Genomic DNA, 21,433 nt, shown 5'->3' with positions numbered 1-21,433 from the left:
ATCAGTTTACATGAGAACTGGGAGAGGTCATTATTTTTTTAGGCTTCAGAAGGAGGAAACATTGGCGTATAGCATGACATTGCGCTCCACAGTGCAGAGCACACAACAAAATTTAGATACTTGGAAAGACATGACACACAGTCTAGTAAAATGGCCTTCTTTCTTGGAACTTCCTTCCTTTTAACACCCATAACGAGAAGAGGAAATACCAACTGGCTATTCCTGAGGATGCATGATCCATTTATATTCAGGCATATTTTTAGAGAAGGTCATTTCAGACAACACAGTCTCTGTAAAAATTAAATAATACTTCTGTATATTTGCTATTTGGTTGACCAGCTGGCAAAAAGAAAACACAAATGTTGAGGGGATAAATATGCATATCCAATTTCTTACATGGAGACATTGATGTGTTTTAAAATCAAAACACCAGATGGGACAAAAGGTGAGATGAGTCAAGTCACACAAAACAATCATCTAACACTGGAATTTTTTATTTTATCTTTTCATCTACTGATTATTTTCCTAATGATTTAACTCATTTGGTCTGGCAAGTGTCAGAAATTACAAAAGAATATCCTTCACAAGCTTCAAAAGCCAGAGGTAACGTCCTCAGTGTTGCTTGTTTTGTCAGATCAACAGTTCACAACCCAAAGATAAGATAAGATAGGATGAGGTAAACTTATTAATCCCAGAACGGGGAAATTCACATTTCAGCAGCTCAAAAAGGTCAAGTAGAAAAGATCAAGTAAAAAATAGGATAAATATATAAAAATAATATAAAAAATGAAAATATATTTAGCATTCTACCATATTAGACAGAAAAAAGCAGCAGGCTTGAAACAGCAAGTGTTTGACATCTTTGCTTAAAATAATTTAAACCATCAATCAACTATCAGAATTATTGCTTATTATTGTTATGTGTTTTATGTCTGATCTAACTAATCGTTTTAGTTAGGGATGGCCGATCGCGTTTTTGCCAGATCCAACAGATTTTGGATCTTCAATGAGTCATGTACCAATCGTTTTTTGTTTTGCCAGAAATTATTTCATTAGCAGTTTTTTTTGGAGGTATTGAGCATACGACTAAATAAATGAGATATTATTATTATTATACTGCTTGAATTGTGTGAGAGTTTTTAAACAGATGTTCGTTTAATCATGTTGTTGCTTGATGTCTGTATTGCATGTTTTGGACTCATTCTCTGCTCATGTGTTGACAAAACAAGGCAACATGGGGTAAGTAATTGTTATACAAATCATTTTAGGGGTGAAGTGCTCCTTTAGGTTAGATTACATGCAACACTAACACCAACTCAGCTGAGAATTGGCTCAAGTTTTTTTTGGCTCAAGTTTTTTTTTTGGCTCAAGTTTTTTTTGCATCATAGATTGGTTTTCATGATCGGCGACTTGACAGCATTATTCCCAACCTCTTGATTGCATATTTTGTAACTAATCAGAAAGTAAAACACTCAAGTCCATCAGAGCAATATTTGTTTCTAACATTAAACTGCACTGAAGTTTATTCCATACTGAGGTTTGTTGTGCTCGAAAATAGTTCACTGGTTTGGCAGCTGTGAAAGTAAAGGGAGGTGTGCGAAAAGTTCAACTGTCTTCCAGTGTTTCCCACAGGTAGCATTAGCAGATGTCTCTGTGAATATATTACTGTTCTGTGTTTCTGTGCTGTGTCCCATACTGACTGACAAAACATGTTCGCAGTGAAAATTTCCAGGATCACTGTGGAAACCACAACGATGCACGCTGTACACCACACCCCTGTCCAGTCCCACAGGATGTGCATCTGAGTTTTATTATGCTTGAAAAATCACTAAATTATTGCTCTCTGAGGCCATTAATCAGAAGGAGATAGTGTCTTCTAGAGTTGATTAAAACAATTTATCAACATGAACATTAACAGACATCCTCCTAAAGCAATTCTCTACCCCAAAAATAAATGTTTGGTCAATTACATCAAGTAAGAAAACCTGTAAAGGCATTTAGATTCAGTTTTAGGATTAAGTTTCTGTTTTAATGTCGTTCCTGGGCTGCACAATTAATCACAATATTATGGAAATCCTAATAGAGCTAAGTGCAATATGCAAATCACAGCACCAGAACCAAATCAGTTTTTTTGAGAAAGGAAAAATGTGTGAGAAAACAGCGTTATAATGAGGTACTGGTGTGCTGCAGAGATCCCCTAGCCTAAAAATCTTGTTCTCCAGATGAAAGAAAGCATGTTTGTTTGGCACAGACTCCAACAAATATCACATCATTACAATATTAATAGCTTTTTTTCATTGCCACTAATGATACTGCACCATCAAAATATTCACAATGTGACTTTTTAACCATAACATGCAGCCCTGTTCCAGAGTAAAATTAACCTGGCCTCTCAGAGAAAAGAAACACTGATGCTCACCTTTGACCCCGAAGTGACGTCCACTGGTGCTGAGGTCACAGCCTTGGAGGAGTCTGTGACCATGCTGGGGGATCTCTGATTGGCTGCTGACTTGGACATGCGGGACTCTAACCTACAGTGGAGAAGGCAGCGAAGAAGATCAGTACTAACAGACAGGATGAGAAGCTTTGGATGGTCATAGTCATTCTCTCCTCTGACAAACTAAAGACACACAGGGAAAGAGAACACAGCCCTGTGCTGAGCTTTCAGATATAAAGGATATGACTATTTCCTGACACCACCACATGACCTGTCACAGCCACCGGCCTCGCAGTAGATGTGTTAGTAGTGGAAACTTTGTGTTCCAAACTCTCCAGTGACACTTGGCCTGACACACACCCTGGGGCACACGTTACACACACCCAGATAACAAAAAACAATATAAAAAAGAACTGTTAAAGCCATACGCACAGATGACACACACACAAACACACTAACTTTGGACAGTTTCTAAAGAATCCACATCCCAGTTCACATTTCCTCTTTACATGATCATACTGTTGTATATACAGAAAAAAAATCCTTTCAAGTAGGAAATTCATGTTTCATAAATATATACATTTATATAGATAATAATAACATTTTCACAGTAGTGTTTCTCCCTCTGATCTTGGATTTCATTATTGTTGATACAATTGTCAAAAAGTCTCATTCTGATGGTGTCTTGTTTTTTTGTAATGATTTTATTTATTGAAATACAGACAAACAAACAGTAATATAATTTTTAGACAGTAATATATCCACAGACAAATGGTAAGTACACATAACAAGAGCCAAAATAAACATTTAGCAATTGCAGCAATACAACCAGATCATTAGTGCTCCAGTGATGCTATGACCTATAGTAACCTTCATCATTAACTCTAGCTAACATGTGCATACGTATGTGTTTGATAATATTTCTAACAGAGATTCCATCCATGTTTTAAAATCTAGAGGGGAGGTACTTTTCCATAATCTGAAGATCACACAGGCAGCTCTACATTTATCTCTAGCAAAGTCATGTTAGAAATTGTCTAACAGGTGCAGGTACTGTTGAATCTAATCATCTCCCTACATGCTCTAGTAGTTTTTCACTAAATAGTTTAACAAAATTACATTCCCAGATGGAAAAAATGGAAAAAATGTTCCTGTTTCTGTCTGACATTTCCAACATAAAATATTGGTCAGCAAGCCCATCTCGTGTAGCTTAGAAGGACTCAAATAAAACATGCTTTAACATATCCTCTAGCCTCTTTTATGTATTTCCAAGTATTTGACAGTATTTCTAGCCATTCTTCAGTGCTCAGTCCACACCCTAGGTGCTTCTTCCAAATGATCCTCAGATTTTTACAAACATCTGTTTTCAACCCATTAAAGGTTTTGTGGAACATAGCTGCCCTGTGTGTTTTACAGAGTAATACCAAATATTCCATCACTGGATTCTTGTCCTGAATGAGTTGGCCCTTAGCGATACATCCCATAATTTGTAAAAGTACATGAAAAAAAAATTACCTTTACTTTCCAGATTATATTTTTTGGACAAGTTCAGAGTGATGTTTCTTTTAACTCTGAAACAAAATGGCAAAGTCCAATTGTATATAAGACAGAAGGAGGATTATTAATTACCGTGTGTGCCAAGATTTTCAGTGCTTTACCTCCCTGCTGTGTCAGCACCCTACTCAATTCAACGCAATTTAAGAAAAAAGCACATGTACCTCGGTCAACTGTGGCTCATTTAGCTATGATTGATTTGCCTGGTTTTTGTTTTGTTTTTTTGCATACTCTTAACATAAGGTATGGATGAAAGGCAGTGGTGAGAGTGAATAAAAATGATACACTGTACTACAGGGGCTGCACAGCATTACACCAGTAACTATTTATGTGAGTCATATACAGTAACTCCTAAAGGTTAATGGAATGAGGTAGTAAACAGATGCAACCTTCAGCACAGAATTACACAGAGGCAGGTTACAAATGGGAAAATCTCACTCAGCAGCAAGGTGATTACTGCATATATCCTTCAGCACCAACACAGAAAAAAATGTCAGTGTACTAGAACAACTTTAATAGATAAAGTGAGATATTTTGCATAAATTACATCACGCCTTTTCAAAGTGTTGCATCACAGAATCCCACACAGACAACTTGGTAAATCTGAGGAGAGTCTTAATCTGAAACACAGAACAATGTGACAACGAGGCAGCTTAATGGTTATTATTATAACCACTGACAAAGCTCCCAAAATCAGATGTCACTGTACAAACATTATGGCTGCTTCAAGCAGAAACAAAAACAAATTTGGTGGTCAAGGTTGTACTTTTGACATCATGACAGCAGACATAAGAAACATCAGCTAATGCATTAAAATTTAGTAGAAAAGACTGAAAATTTTTATTTTTAAGTGGCTATGTTGGCTGCAATTGCAGCAGAGTTGTAGCTTTAAGTGTGCACTCCAGAGGACCTTTTTTTTCCAGGCTGCTGCAGCGTTTGATTTGTCATACATGCTCAAAAAGAGATGCATCATAGATAACAGGATAACTGGAGACAGCGAGGATCAATTCGATTTAACAAGGTCACAGAAAGATTTCTTAGGAATTTAAGGCAGTGCTGATGAAGCGATAACATGTAGTTCCAGCAGATTTTTCATCCACAAATCCTGCAGACCTCCTGTCACATCTCATTCTAAAGGTCCTCTGCTGGGTTTAAATCTGGAGACCGTGCAGATCGCTGGATTAAAATGAAGTCACTGTCACTGGTTTAATAGTTTGTATTCCTGCTGTGAGGACACATTTTAAAATGAAGAAACTGTGACAAATGTATTGATAACACTACCAACACCACTATCCCTTACCACAACTCCACACACTGACTGCTGTCATGTTGCTTATCTCATACTTTGGACCTAAAATCTCTATGCACAACTAAAACTGAGATCTTATTCTTCTACAATTGCCATCGTGTTTTGGTGATCACATGTTCATGGAAGCCTCATCATCTTGTTCCCAGCTGGTACTAGTTTAACCTGATACAATCTTTAGAGGTTGCAGGCTGACTTCAATATTTGACAAGTTATTAGTTCATTAATAGTCCTCTGGACTAGTTGTAGACTTCTTGTTATGTCAAACCTGATTTTCCAGAAGTTAGGGACTTAATTCTGAGTGTGACTTCTGAGATTCCCTCACTCTCAATCGCGTGCATTATGTTGAAACAAAAAGACAGAACAAGGAAGCATTTATAAACACCAAAGCCATGCAAAATGCAGGGGAAAAGCCTCAGTGTGTTTTATGTGGGGAGGTACTTGGTAATGAGAACTTAAAAACTGACATATTGGACAGACATCTCCAAACAAAGCATTCTCAACACCAGGCAAGTCAAAAGAATTTCTCCTGCATAAAGAGGCAGTGTTTTGACAGCAGAAATGTAAGTCGGTCATGTGGTTTGTTGTGTTGTTTTTAGTAGTTTACAAATGAAGACGTTTTGGCAATTCATGATTTCTAAGTTGGGATCCAGGGGAGAAACAAGATTTCTCTTTTGGCTATCGAGCTGAAATAGTTTGGGAAGCCCTGGCCTAAACCAGTCTGCCAATTTTTCCTTAACTTGACATATTAGGTGTTAAATTACAATATTCTGATGTGAAGTATATGTTAAACAAAAGACAAAGATCCTTATGTGCACATTTATGTCTTAGCGGCAGGTTTAATGACACTAATGTCCCTGATACATGTTGATTTGTTTTGGCTGGAAGAGTATAAGAAACTTGAGCTGTACTTTGAATACTCTGTTTAAGACCAAGCTGTAAAACCGACTGTAATTTTGAATTGAAAGCAAACTGTTTGAACTAGGGCTGCAACAATTATTTCCACTGTCAATTAATCTGTCAATCATTTTCTTGATTAATCGATTAATTAACCCTATCAAAATCTTGTCAGTTGAAAAATAGCTCCACATGTTTGAACCTGTTTTTCAAGTTGTTCCTGATTATTTTGATTATCAATCAATCTGTTAATCTTTTTCTCCTTTAATCAATTACTTGTTAGGTCCATAAAATGGTAAAAAATATTGACCAGTGTTTCTCAAAGCCCAAGATGATTTCCTCAAATGTCTTGTTTTGTCCACAACTTGATTAATAATTCATTAATCAATTAATCATTGTAGCTTAACTGTATTTTTGGTGCCTTGTGAACCCATGAAGGATGGGTAAGTGGTGTGCATGACACAAAAATAAAAGAAAATCAATCTATCAATCATTAAACTTTGGAAATAAAAATACCAGGAGGACCACGTATTTCTGTGACGCTGGAACCATTAAGTGAGGAACCAACAGTCAAACCGTGTTTGACTCACTTCCAGTGTTTATTTAAATAGTAAGTTGCTCAGATTCCCTCTCACAGGCCCAAAAATAACATATATCACTTCTTAAGGAGGTATATGGTAGGGAAACCTCTGCAACATATTATCAAATCATCTGCTGCCAGTCAGCCTGTATAACTGACATACACATGTCCAGTATTTGGCAGAGCCTCTTCCTGACTGCAGGAGTGAGCTTACAATAGCAAACAGTGTGTGATTTGTCTCTGACAATACTACCACTACTCCCCTGCATTGTTCAGCAAAGGGGTTAAAAGCAGCACTAACCCTGTTGTTTTTTCCTGCTTTGTGTGCTGCACCAGGCCGAAGCTAAGGAAGAGGAGATAAGCTAGAGATGTGTGTCAGAGACTGAAACAAAAAAAAGAGAAAGAAGGAGACCACAATGGAACAAAACTTACAGTATCTGCATTCACAGTCTGGACCGTGGCCAGCCTCTTTTACAGGATGTTTCTGTCGTATCAAGGGGACTCTGCTGTTTTATGTGAAGCTTTCATACTGTTTACCACCACTGTCATTGGAATGGTTCCCCAGGAGATTTGTTGTGGCATGTGGTGGAGAGGAGCGATATTTCACATTGCCAAGTGTCGAAGGGGTAAAGACACTAAGCTCCGTCACTCCCGGCTTCTCTTGCTGTGATGGAAATGAGGGCATATTTGACGTTTTTTAATCCTTTCAGGCAGTGGGAGTACATGAGGAGAGCTGACGAATTGATCATGGTGTGATAATCCATAACAAAGTCAGAGCCTTCAGGCCAGAGAAGGATAGGCTGATCGACCTCTCCGCAGGGAAGGGCCTCCTGAAGTTTTTTTTTTTTTTCCTGCTCTGCCCTCAATCCGATACGGGTCTCCAGGGGACACACTGAGGTTCTCCTTTCTTGGAAGGGAGTCAGGGATTCATGGCAGAAACCAGCCTCCTTTTCAGATATCAGAATGAAGCCCATAACATCACCATGACAGTGAACAGAAGCAACATTTTGCAGCCACTGCGAGGTCACAAGTGTGTCGCACACATTCAATACCAAGACTGTACCCCAGCTGTCACGCTCTCACAGTAAACTCAACAACAGCATTATGAAAAGTAGGCAGGAAGAGAGGAGCACAAAAATACAGCAATAAAGTAAACAGGTTTAGAACAGGGCTATTCAACTTAAATAGCAAGTGGCACGAATAGATAAATCACGGGGGGTTCATGGGCCACACAGAATTCTTTTATGGCGACAAAAAACTCACAGTATAATGTATAATGTTAATAGATACAGCCTATACCTCCTAGTCCCCAGGAAAACTGGCAGAAAACTATCCATAATTTCACTTGTAAGGCTCCTTCATGTTGTCTTTTTTCATCTCAGCAATGCATTCGTTGCACAGTAAACATACTAGTTTATTACAAGATTTCTGCAGGAAAATCTGAGCCCCAGAATGTTGTTAGTGTGGAGTGAGTCATGTGGGGCCAGACTTTGATGATGCTCCACACAGAACAATGGATGAGGTCAGGTGTTTGCTGATGGCTTTTTGTGTTTTTCTTACTTCACATGTGACTCTTATGCCTCAAAAACAAAGTTCTTAATTCAAGTGTTTTCTTGCACAAGGTGCAGCAGCCTTCAAATTTGTTAAAATTTTGTTGAACTTACACCAAAATGTGAAATTGTACTAGAATGGCGGCATGCAAGTAACATTAATAGAAACAATTTTAACATATGAGTTTACATTTGTGGCTGTTCGTTCAATGTTTGTTTTGTTTTGTAGTTGTTAAGAGTATGATAATACAATTTTTCCCAAAACATTTTGCTTGTCTGTCACATTTTACCATGTCATTATTTTAAATCTTTGGATTTTAGATTTTTTAAGACCTTTTAAGGACCTGCACAAACTCTGTATTACTTGTTGCAGCTGGCAAAGTAGATAAACACTTGCTCCGGATATTTTCACCATCAACTTTACGTCTCTTTGTCTTTGAGAGAGTCATTTTGAAGTTTGTTTGTCCGTGGCCCACCAGCCCAGAGTACAACATGAGGCTTGACTGAGTGAATGGCAAGTGCAGAGCAGGTGCATCCCTATTGCAGCCGATCACAACGCACAGGTGCTTTACCATACTGGGATCATTGGATCATACCTCCTGTGATTCAGATGTCTCAAAGTAGCTCAGAGACATGTACCTTAGTTTAATTTATCATATTACACACATGCCGGCCTGATTTGCAGGCAGCCTCCTGCAAGTCACAGAAAAATCCAACAGGACTGTATCAGGCCCACAGGCAGCCAGCTGAATAGACCTGATTTAGAAGAAAATGTATTCTTAACTAGCAGTTAGCAGTGTATGTGTACTGCAACACAGAGCGATTTAGAGTATACATGCTTGAGTAAAAATAGCTAATTCAAAGTCACCTACTTTTTATTATCTACAATGTTAGTGAAGTGACCTACATCTGCACTAAAGCTGCCTTTTGACACCTCTCCTCCTCTAGATAACTTTACACAAGACTGAGCTAAAACTAGAACAATCCACACAAATAACTCTATTATGTAAAGCTTCTTGAAGATTTGTGTCGAGAGCACAACTACTCTTTTATTCTCTTTGCATTATGTAATTCTATGGGTTATTTTTGTGTGTGTGAAATATTATATTATATATCTGCTGTGTAAATTATTGTCTTGATTTGTGTGATGATTACTGCTAGCTCTGCAACAATTTGTCTCTTGGGGACAAGTAAGATTACCTTGACCTTAAAGTGGTCGCCAACATAGAGATAACTGCTGTGGCTTCAAGATAACTAAGACAGATATTATATGAGAAATTTGTTAGTGGTCTTTTAATAACAAAAAAAAAATACATGTGCAGAACTTTGTTATGAATACTGTATATGCTGAAACTGGATTTCTTAACCTTGTCCTGCCCTTTTCATGATATCCTTGTCCTTGTCAACAACTGATGCTATTCTTACCATAGCTTAAAGAGATTATTACTGTAATTTCAAAGTAAAAGCATCATTCTATCACTGGTAAAAATATGCAAGTAAGCTCCTTGATGGTGTGCAAATCCATGGCTCAACAGATCTAAACTAGGGATGATGGAGAGTTTCAGGAAATGAATGACAGTGGAGGATGCAGATCAGTTACCAGACCAGCTTTTAATTAGTGAGAATGTACAGGTCATGTGCTTGTCTCTGTTGGAATATGTACTATGCACGATCATCTTACACCAGCCAGCTTAAATACGATCAGACACCTGCTGCCTTATATTGTGCACTAAACCTGACATGCAGCTTTGGTGTCTCTGCAGGATGAGATTCACACAAAGACATAAAGCAACAACAATAAATACAACTGCAATGTCATGGTGATATATACTGTAGTAAATGAAAATAACACAATGTACAATTCCAATTCTTTTCAGTGTCATTTTAGTATTTAATATACAATATTCATGTCAAAGACGTAGCATGTTTTAAATTTTTTATTAACACCTAGGTCATACTGTCAGGCTTCCATTATGACTTCAACTACATTGAGAAAAACAGGATGGACCAAAATAAAGCCAACATAAGCATTACTTGGCTGACAGATGAGACAGATTCATGACTCCAGACGTGATGTGAACACAGTCAAAAGCATATGTGAGTGTCAGCTATTGCATTACCATAAATCCTATTAGGGCACTGATTTGAGGAATAATGGCCATGAGTCTCCAGGATTCAAAGCCACTGACAAGTAAATGGTAAATAAAAAATGGTAATATGTAATTAGATTCTTTAATGTGTTGACGAGGACTGCAGCTTGTTTTCCTGATGAACTGTTTTTTGCTCTGCTTGTTACTGCAGAATAGACAATTTCCCCCCTGTTGTGACATGCTTTATCAGGGAGGGTGACAGGCTATTTCCCAGTCTATTTCTGGACTCCCAGTGTATGACCTTGAAATAACCTCTCCATACATTTAAGCATGCAGTGTATGCAAAAAAAGGAAAAAATAACCACTCACCTGTCTTGTAGTGTGTATTCTGTGTTTTCAGGGGAAATCTGTCCCGTCACAGGGTGTCGAAATGATGTAGTCCTAAGGTTGTGGCTGCAGGACAGAGGAAGTAAGGAGAGAAAACAAAATTAGTATCAAGTCATTAATCATATTCCTGCCTGATCAGGTCTTTCTATACTTCTATTTGGCTGCCTGTTGGGGTTACAGCACAAACTTTAGCTTACAATGAACGCCTCAGTCAACTGTAAAAGAATCTATGGTAGCGCTGCAGCCAGGTTGAGAACCCCAGCTCATATTCTTTTACACAAAGTGTAGGGATCAGCAGTCTCCCTTATAGCCAGCTCACCAGGTTTTATTGATTTCAGTTAGATGGGGCCATTCATTGCTTTAACTAGAGCATGAACGCATGTCACTGTCACAGCATAGAATAATAAACAGATAAGTGGCGATTCGTGCTTACTCTGTTTCTATTCGTTGTTGTCTATTATACCATATATTTATAGGTGACAAAGCAAGGACAAGATTTGGGGTAATTCCTTTACAGTTTTACAGAAAAATAAACCAAATTCCAGAAAATATCTAGCAATGCTTTCTTGCAGTATTGAAGGAAAGATTAAAAGCCCTGGTCTGCCTCAATGGAGCATAGTTAGACTGATCTATCTCTTTCACATACAGTACTTGGATGATGTTTCTTATGGTTTATAAAAAAAAAAAGAGATTTAATCAATTTCATATCACTGATGTATTTATTTGATTCCCAACCTTATCATCTAACCATCAAGGCAGGATAACCTTCCATCATTCATTGTGTTTAGCTTTCCATTTCATTTAATTTCTCTCACTATTTACAAAAAACCCACGACCACAAAGAGTTGCTGCTGGTACTCAGTACTGCCATCTATTATCCCTTCAAGCTCTGACACATCCCTTGAGATGCTGCAGGCTTTCTGATCCATAGTGCATCTGAGATTTTTTCACCTGTATTTTGATCTAAATTATTTTCTCTCCCGTGTTTATGACTTAAAAATAGGTGAACAAAAGATTTTGCCATGATAATATTTATTTCCTCAAAAATATTTTCATCTGTGAAACATGTGGAAAAAATGTTTAATATGTACATGGGCATGGCAGTAATGTTACACACATGCCAACACACAATATATAAGTATTAAATTGAAAGGAAGAATTGGCGATTCTCACAGTATTTGTTTTTCCCTCCACCCATACCAACTGCATCTCTGATGAAAAAAAAAAATCAAAAACAACACAGCATAGCTTACCAGCCATTAAATCACACTTGATGCTATAGATATTTTCTTTACTTTTTAAAAAAGAATTTGAAAATGTAAATGATAACTTACTGATAGTCTTCATCAGGACATCAAATCATGCCCCGATAAAATGTGTTGGCATATCCATGAATTAATGAAGGATTTTTATATTTATCATCAGAGTGCCTCAGATCTTTCCAGACTACTTTGCATTTTCATTATTAGTGCACTGGACACTGTCATTATTTTATTTTCACTTAGAAAAATGACTCTGATGGGAAAAAATGTCTACCTGATACTTTCCCCCCCCCCCAACTGTTTTCTCAGATGTTTTATTTTTACCTGTTCTTAAGGCATAAATACAGCAAAGAAAACAATTTAGGTGAGAGACAGAAAACATTTTTTTTTCTCACTTGCTTCTCCGGGCTTCCACATCTCTGCCATTACAAATATACTATAAGATATAAAGGCCTGTGCGTTCTCTCTACTCAGGTGTAGCTAGTGAAGAGATTTATCTTATGAGTATGATGACAACAGCTATAAAACTGCTGAAATCCTGTGTTCTGAGCAGCAATATTACACTTTCAAGTCTGGCTTTTGTGAGTATTGTATTTTATTCCCCAAAACTCTTTCTTATCTTTTCCCATCACCATCATCCAGCCTATTACAGCAGAAAAAAACACAACACTATTCTTCAAGAGGACCTGTGAAATACAGTGCACAAGTGTGCAATAAAACTTTAGAGTAAATACTGCTGTGCAGAAGCTAAATCTACACTATATGCTGCTCTTTCATGAACACACACAGCTATAGATAAACAGATAGCTAAGATAAACATGTTTACCCTATCCTAAATTGAAGTGTACAAAGTGTACATAAATGGTTATATATCCAGCAGTAAGGGGTGAATTCCCAGAAGGACAGTCGGAAAACTTAAGTACTATAAAGGTGCAGAATGATTCAAACAGAAAGTGGTGCCTCACTGCATCACCATGCAGCAAAGGGAGGGGAGACAAACTGAGCCGGGTGGAAAGATTTATGAGTTGACATTTCAGGAAAGTTCAGAGGGTGTATCGAACAGGAATAACACCGAGTGATTCTGCACACACAAACAGCATGACATCAAATACAAACAATAGATAAAACTAACACATAAACTCATGTAAAAAGAGCTGTTGATCACACACAAACGCACACACACAGAGGTTCGGTAGGTTCCTGGTAACTACTCATAATTTGCTGAGCTGCACTGGGCACACACAGCACTGCACCAGCGTCCCCTGTTAATTAGGAATCTGCATTCTTTGAGGCTTTTGTTTTAGCCGCATTACTTCTGAACTATTTGTCACGGAATTTGCAGCATCCCGTTAGTGTACAAACACTGCAGCACAGTGGGTCTATTTGTTTGCTGAAAACTAGCTTCCATCAACGCTTGTGACAATATTGTCCCAAAGGGGAGAATGAACTCCTGCTGCAGAGGAGCTGCTGTAGCACACTGCCTTCTACACTGCTGTACTGGGGAAACAGCTTTGTTGTCAGTGCCAATGAGAAGTAGTTGCTGGAATATGATTCTGTGTAGTGCCTCTACATAAATCATGGATTGTAATACATAATTCGAGCTAATAAACAACCCCTCCTTGCAGTCTTCTCTGCTTCTTTTATATTTCATACCTCTATTTTATATTTATATCCATTCCTTATATAAATCTTACTGTATGTGTACAATGACGATATAGATATTTGGATTGTTTTTGAAAGATGACTTAGATCACATTGATTTGAGTGACTTCAATTAATCAATCACAATCACAGCAGTTCTAATCAATAACTTGTCAAAAACATCTTAAGGCTATGGTGTACATTTCACCAAAAATAGACACTGTAATGCTACATTCACATGCTTCTCAGATGGTGCCATTTCCTGAGTTGGAAAGTTGTTCTTCCGACCACTTTTAAGTTGTAATGTGGAAACAACAAAGATGCTATAGGCTAAGGTTGTTGTTGTACTTGCTGTGGTGACTGGGCTGACTGCTGACTGCTGACCAGAGTCCCAGTGAAGATTCAGGTTGCTATTCAAGTATGATGAAACAGTTTGAAGCTTTATATTACAAAATGAGTTTGTCTCAGACTTGTTGCTGCATCAGAGCATTGTCTAAAACCACTAAAATATTGATTTACCTGACTTGTTTCATGGTTAATGATGGTTAATGATTGCTCCAATTAACTGGAGTAAAGCAACTGTTATACTGAAATAACATAACAGCTGCACATTGGTTGCACACCAGGGGTAGACCATAATATTTTTAAGCACACGCCCCATGCGCCACCAATCCCCTAACTTTGGCCTAAATGAAAACTTATTTTAAAATGAGAGAAAAATGCTGTTTCCAGAAGACACTGTTTCCTATGAAAAACAAGCTAGACTTCTCAGCTAGTTGAGAAAACTGGTGGCAGACACCGCAGATCATTATGTCCTTAGATGTGTCATATTCCCGCCACTTAAACTCCTGCTTCCATTCACTCCTAAATTGTTGTCATTTTGTCTTTTCATAGTGCATCTTTTGTTTTTCTGGCTCTTCTCTGAGGATCATTTCAGCAGTTTCTGTAGGTTTAGTAAAGCCATAATTCAGCATGCTGCTATTTGCATGGGATTTTTATAGTACTTGGTGGCCACAGGGGACCATCTACATGGCATATTTGGCAAGAGTAACTTTTTGAGGCAACAAGCCATTGGGCCATGGTTAATATCAGACCCTGCATACACTGACACTGCCTTACACCACCAGCATGTTACAGGGCCAGAAAACACTAACCATTAGGTTGAGTAGAGTTTCTGCTTCCATTAGGCCAGATAAAGACGAGAAAGAATGACTGGCATCTCTCCATGCAGAGAGCCTTCAGAGGGCTTTTCTCAATGTAGCAGTGTTTACAGTGTATGAAGTTAAGTAGAAGTCATATCACAATCCAAACAAGACTGAACTCAATTCTAGCTGAGAAAACAGGTGGCTGTCAGTTAAAAACTACCATATATGAAGTACAGTTGCACCTTGCGGCTGTGATAAATGACATATTTGTATGTGCTTTATATCATTTTATTTCTTCATCACATTAAAACAGATACTCTTATACTACAAACAGCTGGCAACAAATTAAAGGAAAACACAACAAGATTTTATGTTTCAAAATATGTCACCTGTCTGTCAGTACACCTGGCATCCTATACAACCTGGCTGAGCCAATGCAAAACAATAATTCAAACAATCATTAGACTAAATAAAACAAAACCGTTATATCCTTTTTTAAAATTTTCTAGTCAACACTTATAGAAACGGCAGCCTCCCAGCATGCTGTTGTCTCTTAGCCTCCCACTCACTGCTCCATCAGAAGGCACACATCAACAAAGACTGACAGATCATACAAGTGTGGTCACATGCAGAGCGACGAGCGAGGCTTGAGCAGAATCATCTTCATTTTAAGTGAAAGGAAAAAGCAATTAAGCTCTCTGTGACTTTATTTTTTTTTTATCTGAAGTGGGAACTATTCTATGAGTCTGAGAGCAATTTATTATAAAAATTTCAAGCACTTTATCTATAATTCAAGAACCTAGCAAACCTTGACATTTAAACTGAAGTGTTTTCAAGTATTTCCAAAATCCTGGAGGTAAAAATAGCAGTATGGCAACCAAACTTTATCGTAATGCATAGATAGCAGCATATTAAGGATTTCCTTTAGGCTGAGTTGAGTTTGATGTAAAGAAGGGCAACTGTGAACAGTGAGTAACCTGAGAATAGAACAGCAACCTGGTTTTGATTTCCTGTCTTTACAGAAACAGCAGCACTGCAGCTCTCTCTCAATGCTGCAACAACTGGAGACCACGGTTCAGCCCTGGCATGCCATACTGATTTTTTCAGCAAAAACAAGAGGCTCAGAGTAATCCTGCACAACACAAGGGCTAAGTCTTGGCAGCAGGGGCACCAGGGGCACAGCTCTGTGGTTTGCACACCTCTCCTTCTCTTTCACACACTGACAGAAACACACAGAGGCTCCAAACTGCTCTACAACACACATCAGGACAGCAAACACGCCATCCACTTACAGTCTCAACTCCTGTTTCCATTTACATAAAAAGAAAACTCCCCAAACTGTACTGTGCAATGTACCAACTTACTACGCTCTGCTGCTGTATCATGCACACACAGTGGAGACAGTCTCACCTGCTGTGACAGAGTGAATCATCGTGAATCGGCTGCTAGACTCGCCACGGTGCTGCAGGTCATGGAAATCCTCTCGGCATTGTCAGGGCAGGTGGGAAGATGCAGAGAGGGTCTCTCAGTGGCAGCTGGCATCCGCAAAGAGCAGAGTAAAGTGGAGCCAGCAGGAGGGGGAGCTCTTTATCTCCGCTTTCTCCCGCTCGTACGGCTGTGCTGTCTGAGAGTTTCACCCCACGGTTGCTGAGTGGATGGTAGAGATGTAACTCCCTCCCATCAAGGGAATACCTCAGCGGCTTATCAGATCCTCCTCCCTTTCCATTCTCTACTTCCCCCGCTCCACCTCTCACTCCCTCTTTCCCAGGAATTGAATTAGGTAAACAGCAACTCTCTCAAGGAAATAGTAAGTTATGTAACTGCAGCTGATGTACACTTACACGCATCTTGGCTGTCAGCGTGAAGTGGGAAAAATGCCAAAATGTTCTTTTATACTCGGTTCAATTATTTCCAGTTCCTTAGTGATAGAGCTTGCCGCTGTGTGGTCAAAATCCCACCGATATCCTCTGAGTGGCAGCATTGTAGCTGAAGTAATGAAAACAAGGGGGCATGTTGGTCATTTAAAAGTCATCCACATTCTGCTACTAATACCGATTAGCTTATTCATGTACATTTTTAAAGTTCCTGTCAAATAGCAGTAGGCATTGGAGTCTCTTAAACAGTGGTGAAAACTTTTTCTAAAGCACTGCTCTTAGGTACAATTCTGAGTTACTTGTACTTCACTTGAGTATTCCCATTTTATGCAGCTTTATACTTCCACTCAACTACATTTCAGAGGGGAATATTGTACTTTCGATTACACTACACTTATATGATGCCTTTAGTTACTAGTAATTGTTAAGATGCAGATATTACACTATGGATTTGGGTTGGGTGATATCTACTGATTTGGCCCATGATGATGCTCACAGGGAAACATCGAGATGGACAATATCTTTGCTGCGTTTAAAAGGGTCTTGTCTCGGCATCACATATTCATAACTTGTGTTTAAAAAGAAAATAATAAACATGATATGAATGTGTAGTGTAATGAACAACAGTTAAAACTTATTTTTATTTTTTCTCCCACATGTCAAAATGGAACTCACACAACAACTCTATGGCAACTCTGAGGGGACACACTACCTCAAATAGAGAAAATCATGATGGTATGATGGTAGAGCACTCAGCGGTCGATGAAAGTCAGCCAACCTTTTGGCCTGATGTTTTACAAAAAGCAGTGTGTAGTCAGGCTCAGACATTTCAGATGTCTATGAGTCATTAACAGTTCCATCAGATATTGATTTTCCCCTTTGAATTTCCCACATGGTTTCATGTCAATACTTAATGTTCAGATGAACCAATATCTCTTCAAAACTGAAGATATAAGAAAAGGTCAAAAAGCAAAGCAGATTTGTGTATCAGAACTTTGTTTTTTCTTCTTTCCCATTAATCATCTCACAATCCCTCAAATTTATCTGGTGTCCCGGCATATAAAATTGTAAAAAAACGTCTAATACCTGTAACATGCTGCTTACACACTGATGCTTCAGTATTAATTAAATATAATAAACATTAATATATCGAAACATTCTGCAGCTAATACCTTTTTAGTATAATTTACTAGTATTTTAGTGTATATTTACATTCCTGTACTGGTACTTTTACTTAAGTAAAGGATCTGAACAGTTCTTCCCTCACTGCTCTTAAACACACACAGAATTCACATCAGCTTTTGCTAAATATCTGTCAGTGCAGTCAGTGCAGTGGTTAATGCTGGGATTTTTCAAACTACTCAAATAACAACCACAACATTCATACCACATTCCTGTTAAAACACAAGACAAACAGTGTGTTGAGTATTTAAACCAGGAGCCAACTACGCTACAACTTGTCAAACAGATCATCTCTGGAGCGTCTTGGGCCCCTTCAAGGTCACCTTGGGATCGTTCATTGGTATCTACTTTTTGAAGCGCCGGTTTAACTAACATTGACCTGTGTGACTTGCACTAAGAGGGAACTGAAACTAATCCTGAAGAATGCAGTACAGAGGAGCAGGTGGTACCAACATAGAGTGGGCCTGTGGTAAATATTGAATCAGACAGACAAGGACTAGAGAGCTAAAAAAGCATCTTAAGCTTTTAGTTTGCTTCTTCACCCTTGTTTTGCATGCATTTTTCATTTAGAAGCAGTTTAATTCCATGACACCTCGCCTCAGTTAAAATATATTCAGACAATATGATTAAGATCTAACCCACATAGAAGCACAGAAACAAGAGCTCTCAAGCAAAGTGATTATTTTCAGTGCTGTGTACATGAACAAGAACAGCCTCTTGTCTCCCTTCATGTAGCCTTCGTAATAAGCGTCACAGCATCGATGTGGTGTCTGAAAACTCAAGAAGGAGGATGAATCATGTGGGGCCAAGAGCTGACCAGTGAGAACACCTATTTCTTCTCTGTGGACAAATGAAACTGTACATGAAATTAATATTCAATTTACACTGGAAATTAAATTAAAAAAATGTTTAAAGAACCAGTTCATAAGATTTAGGGAACTCAATTAGCTGAATATGGCAGAAATGGAATATATTATTCCTAAGTATGTTTTCATCAGTGTATAATCACCTGATAATGAGAATCAAACCCCTCAAGGCCCCTCAGATAGTGATATTTATGTGTATGGAAAAATCCAATGAAGAGGAAGAATAGGAGAATGTGAAGGAAAGGGCGAGGCGAGGGAAAAAGAGGTCAACTTGCGATGCCCATTTTGCAGAGAGGAAACATTAAATACTTTTGTAGTGTGCTAAGTGGGTCATAGCAGCTGTCACATTGTGAGCGGTTATCCTAAATTTTTGACACAGTCAGACTTTTGCCTCAGGCTTTGATTGTAAGACCATGAGAACAGTTGTCTTTGAACCTTTCTCACAGAACCACTGTTTTGGAGCCATAATTCTTTCTTTTGGTCGTAATTCTTCTGGGACAACCCAAAATCACACAGTGTATACTCGGCTTTACACAGAGCCTGCAATGTTGCACCGGCCTGTTTCTACAGAGGTCCAGAACAGACAAAATGAACACTAGAAGAGAACTCTAGAGAGAACCTTTCAAGTTCTCCTACACGTTTTTGAAAGGGAGGGTGAAGCGAACAGAATTCAGTTGGTTGCAATCTGCAAATAATTGGCAGATATACTGATATATTATGACGTATACTGTTTTTAAATGTTTAAATTAATTGACTGATTGTAATAAATGCTATAGATACAGCTATCAATTATTGTACTGTCTGCAACAAACTTAGTTTCCAAAAACAGATATTAGAATAAGCAGAATGTGAAAGTTTCTATTAATGTATCATCAAGAAAACTCTTGTATCCTACACAAACATTCATATCAGTGTTGAGTTGATGATTAAGATGTCCACTGACTGATCAAGTGTGCAGCCCGGCGCAAACTCATCTCTTGAATCACTGTGGTGTAATAAATGTCACATACTATAGTAGCCTGCATCTGGCCTTACATTGTAGCTCTGACTGAAGTAAGACAAATCAATGTTGTGCAACTAATCACCAAAGAACACACAACGGCAATCGTTTATTTTAGCTGGGCTGCTGACTTCATTTTCAGACCAATTCAATTAGCTGTAACGAATGTATCATAAATATCAGCAAGCTCATAGTGTACAGATGATATTTATCTGCAGAATGTGAAGAAAAAGACAACACAGAGGCACAGGGCTGCAGATATGAACACATGAGGTCAAATGAGGTGCCAGGAACCAATAATGAACACGGTAATAAGTCATTTCTGTGCGTACCACCCAGTCAGTGTGAATCTGTGACAGGACATTACATCGTGGGAGAGATAGGGACCTCCAACACCGTAGAATCTCAGGCCTAGCGGGCAAAATTAATTAAGCCTTAACAGCAGTGGTTTGTGCGCAGCATCCAGACACAGGGAGCCATTAAGGAGATAAGCATTCTGCAGCAGGATTTGCACATGTTGACTGACCTTTATCAGTTTCATAGCAGAGGACTGCAGCAGCAGCCTCGCTCAGCTTCATTTCTCTGACGTTTGTGGAGGAATTATCTCTGCAGTCTCTCCGGCGAGTTATTGGGAGATTCCACTGTCACTCAGTGTGGAAATGAGGGAGGCTAACCAAACACATTTCACACTGACTGACTGACTGGCCTTTCTGTGTTATTGCACTCATTTACTACTATCATCGTCATCATCATCTTCTTCGTTTACAACTGCAGAAACTGAATTGACAGTATGACATACTTACTACCACCCTACCGGAGAGCGTTTATGCCTCTCTACGCATTCATGTGCGGTCGTCTAAAATAGCATCAATGAAACAGGAAAACCCTGGTCTGAGCAGTGCTTTTATGCAGCCTGCAGCCATCCAGCAAACCACTCAAACAGCACTGGGCAAAGAGCGGTAAAGACAGGCTCAAACAGGCCCGGTGGAGAGCAGAAACAGGTGCAAGGACTTGTCAGTGTCTGTAACCCTGTCAGACACAAGGTTTGGCAGAAAATGAAAGAGCTGTCACCTTATTAACATTCAACACACACGGTTCTGACACAGCACATTTCATTGCAGTCACAATGGTCCTTTAGGCCGTGCTGTTCCAAAACATAAGCAAGGCAACAGCTAATTGCATTGCAGTGAATGCAAGAAAGGCGTGTGTTGGGCCAATAATAAAGAATTAGGATGCAAGGAGACAGACGGTCCATGCACAGAAACTAAGTCTGAAACAGAACTGAGTGAACATGTTGATATCCTGGATCCTGGGCCAGGAAGGGGAATCTTTTGCCAAAAATAGGTGTTGTTTATCAGTTACGTCTCATTTCATGCCTGCTCAATTGGAAATTGTATTTTTCAAACTCTAAAAGGAGAGCACAAAAGACTAACAGAGGCTCTGGAGTACAAACATGGGCTTCATTAAGGGCCATACACCCATATTCACTAGGGCTGTGTACTGGCAAGAATCTGGCAATACAACATATATCACAAGGGCTTAAGATTCAATATGTTGCGATATACAGCAATCAGTGTTGTTATGATAACCGCATTACCACAATACTGAGGTCATGTGATGCCTTCTGCTGGGTTGAGCTAATCACAATCTGCACTGCAAATT

At 38.7% G+C, this 21,433-nt stretch overlaps 1 protein-coding gene across 14 annotated transcripts in view; it reads right to left on the bottom strand.

Moving 5' to 3' along the window:
* The window catches only part of plekha7b (pleckstrin homology domain containing, family A member 7b), a 106,836-nt gene that overhangs the window by 42,813 nt on the left and 42,590 nt on the right, over positions 1-21,433 (bottom strand). For 13 of the 14 annotated variants that reach the window (XM_084716462.1, XM_084716498.1, XM_084716560.1 and 10 more), the window contains 2 exons: positions 10,784-10,867; positions 2,420-2,531 (listed from right to left, as the gene is read on the bottom strand). In XM_084716462.1, the coding sequence (XP_084572588.1) occupies positions 2,420-2,531; positions 10,784-10,867 (196 nt within the window). Of the gene's footprint in view, positions 1-2,419; positions 2,532-10,783; positions 10,868-16,259; positions 16,497-21,433 lie in introns of those variants that run through there. The other variant, XM_084716534.1, reaches the window with a different exon arrangement.

This window comes from Lutjanus erythropterus, chromosome 1 (assembly GCF_056507025.1).
Source record: "Lutjanus erythropterus isolate fLutEry1 chromosome 1, fLutEry1.hap2, whole genome shotgun sequence".
Classification (NCBI taxonomy): domain Eukaryota; kingdom Metazoa; phylum Chordata; class Actinopteri; order Lutjaniformes; family Lutjanidae; genus Lutjanus; species Lutjanus erythropterus.
The sequence above is the reverse complement of the archived record's forward strand: the minus strand, read 5'-3'. Positions and strand labels throughout refer to the sequence as shown.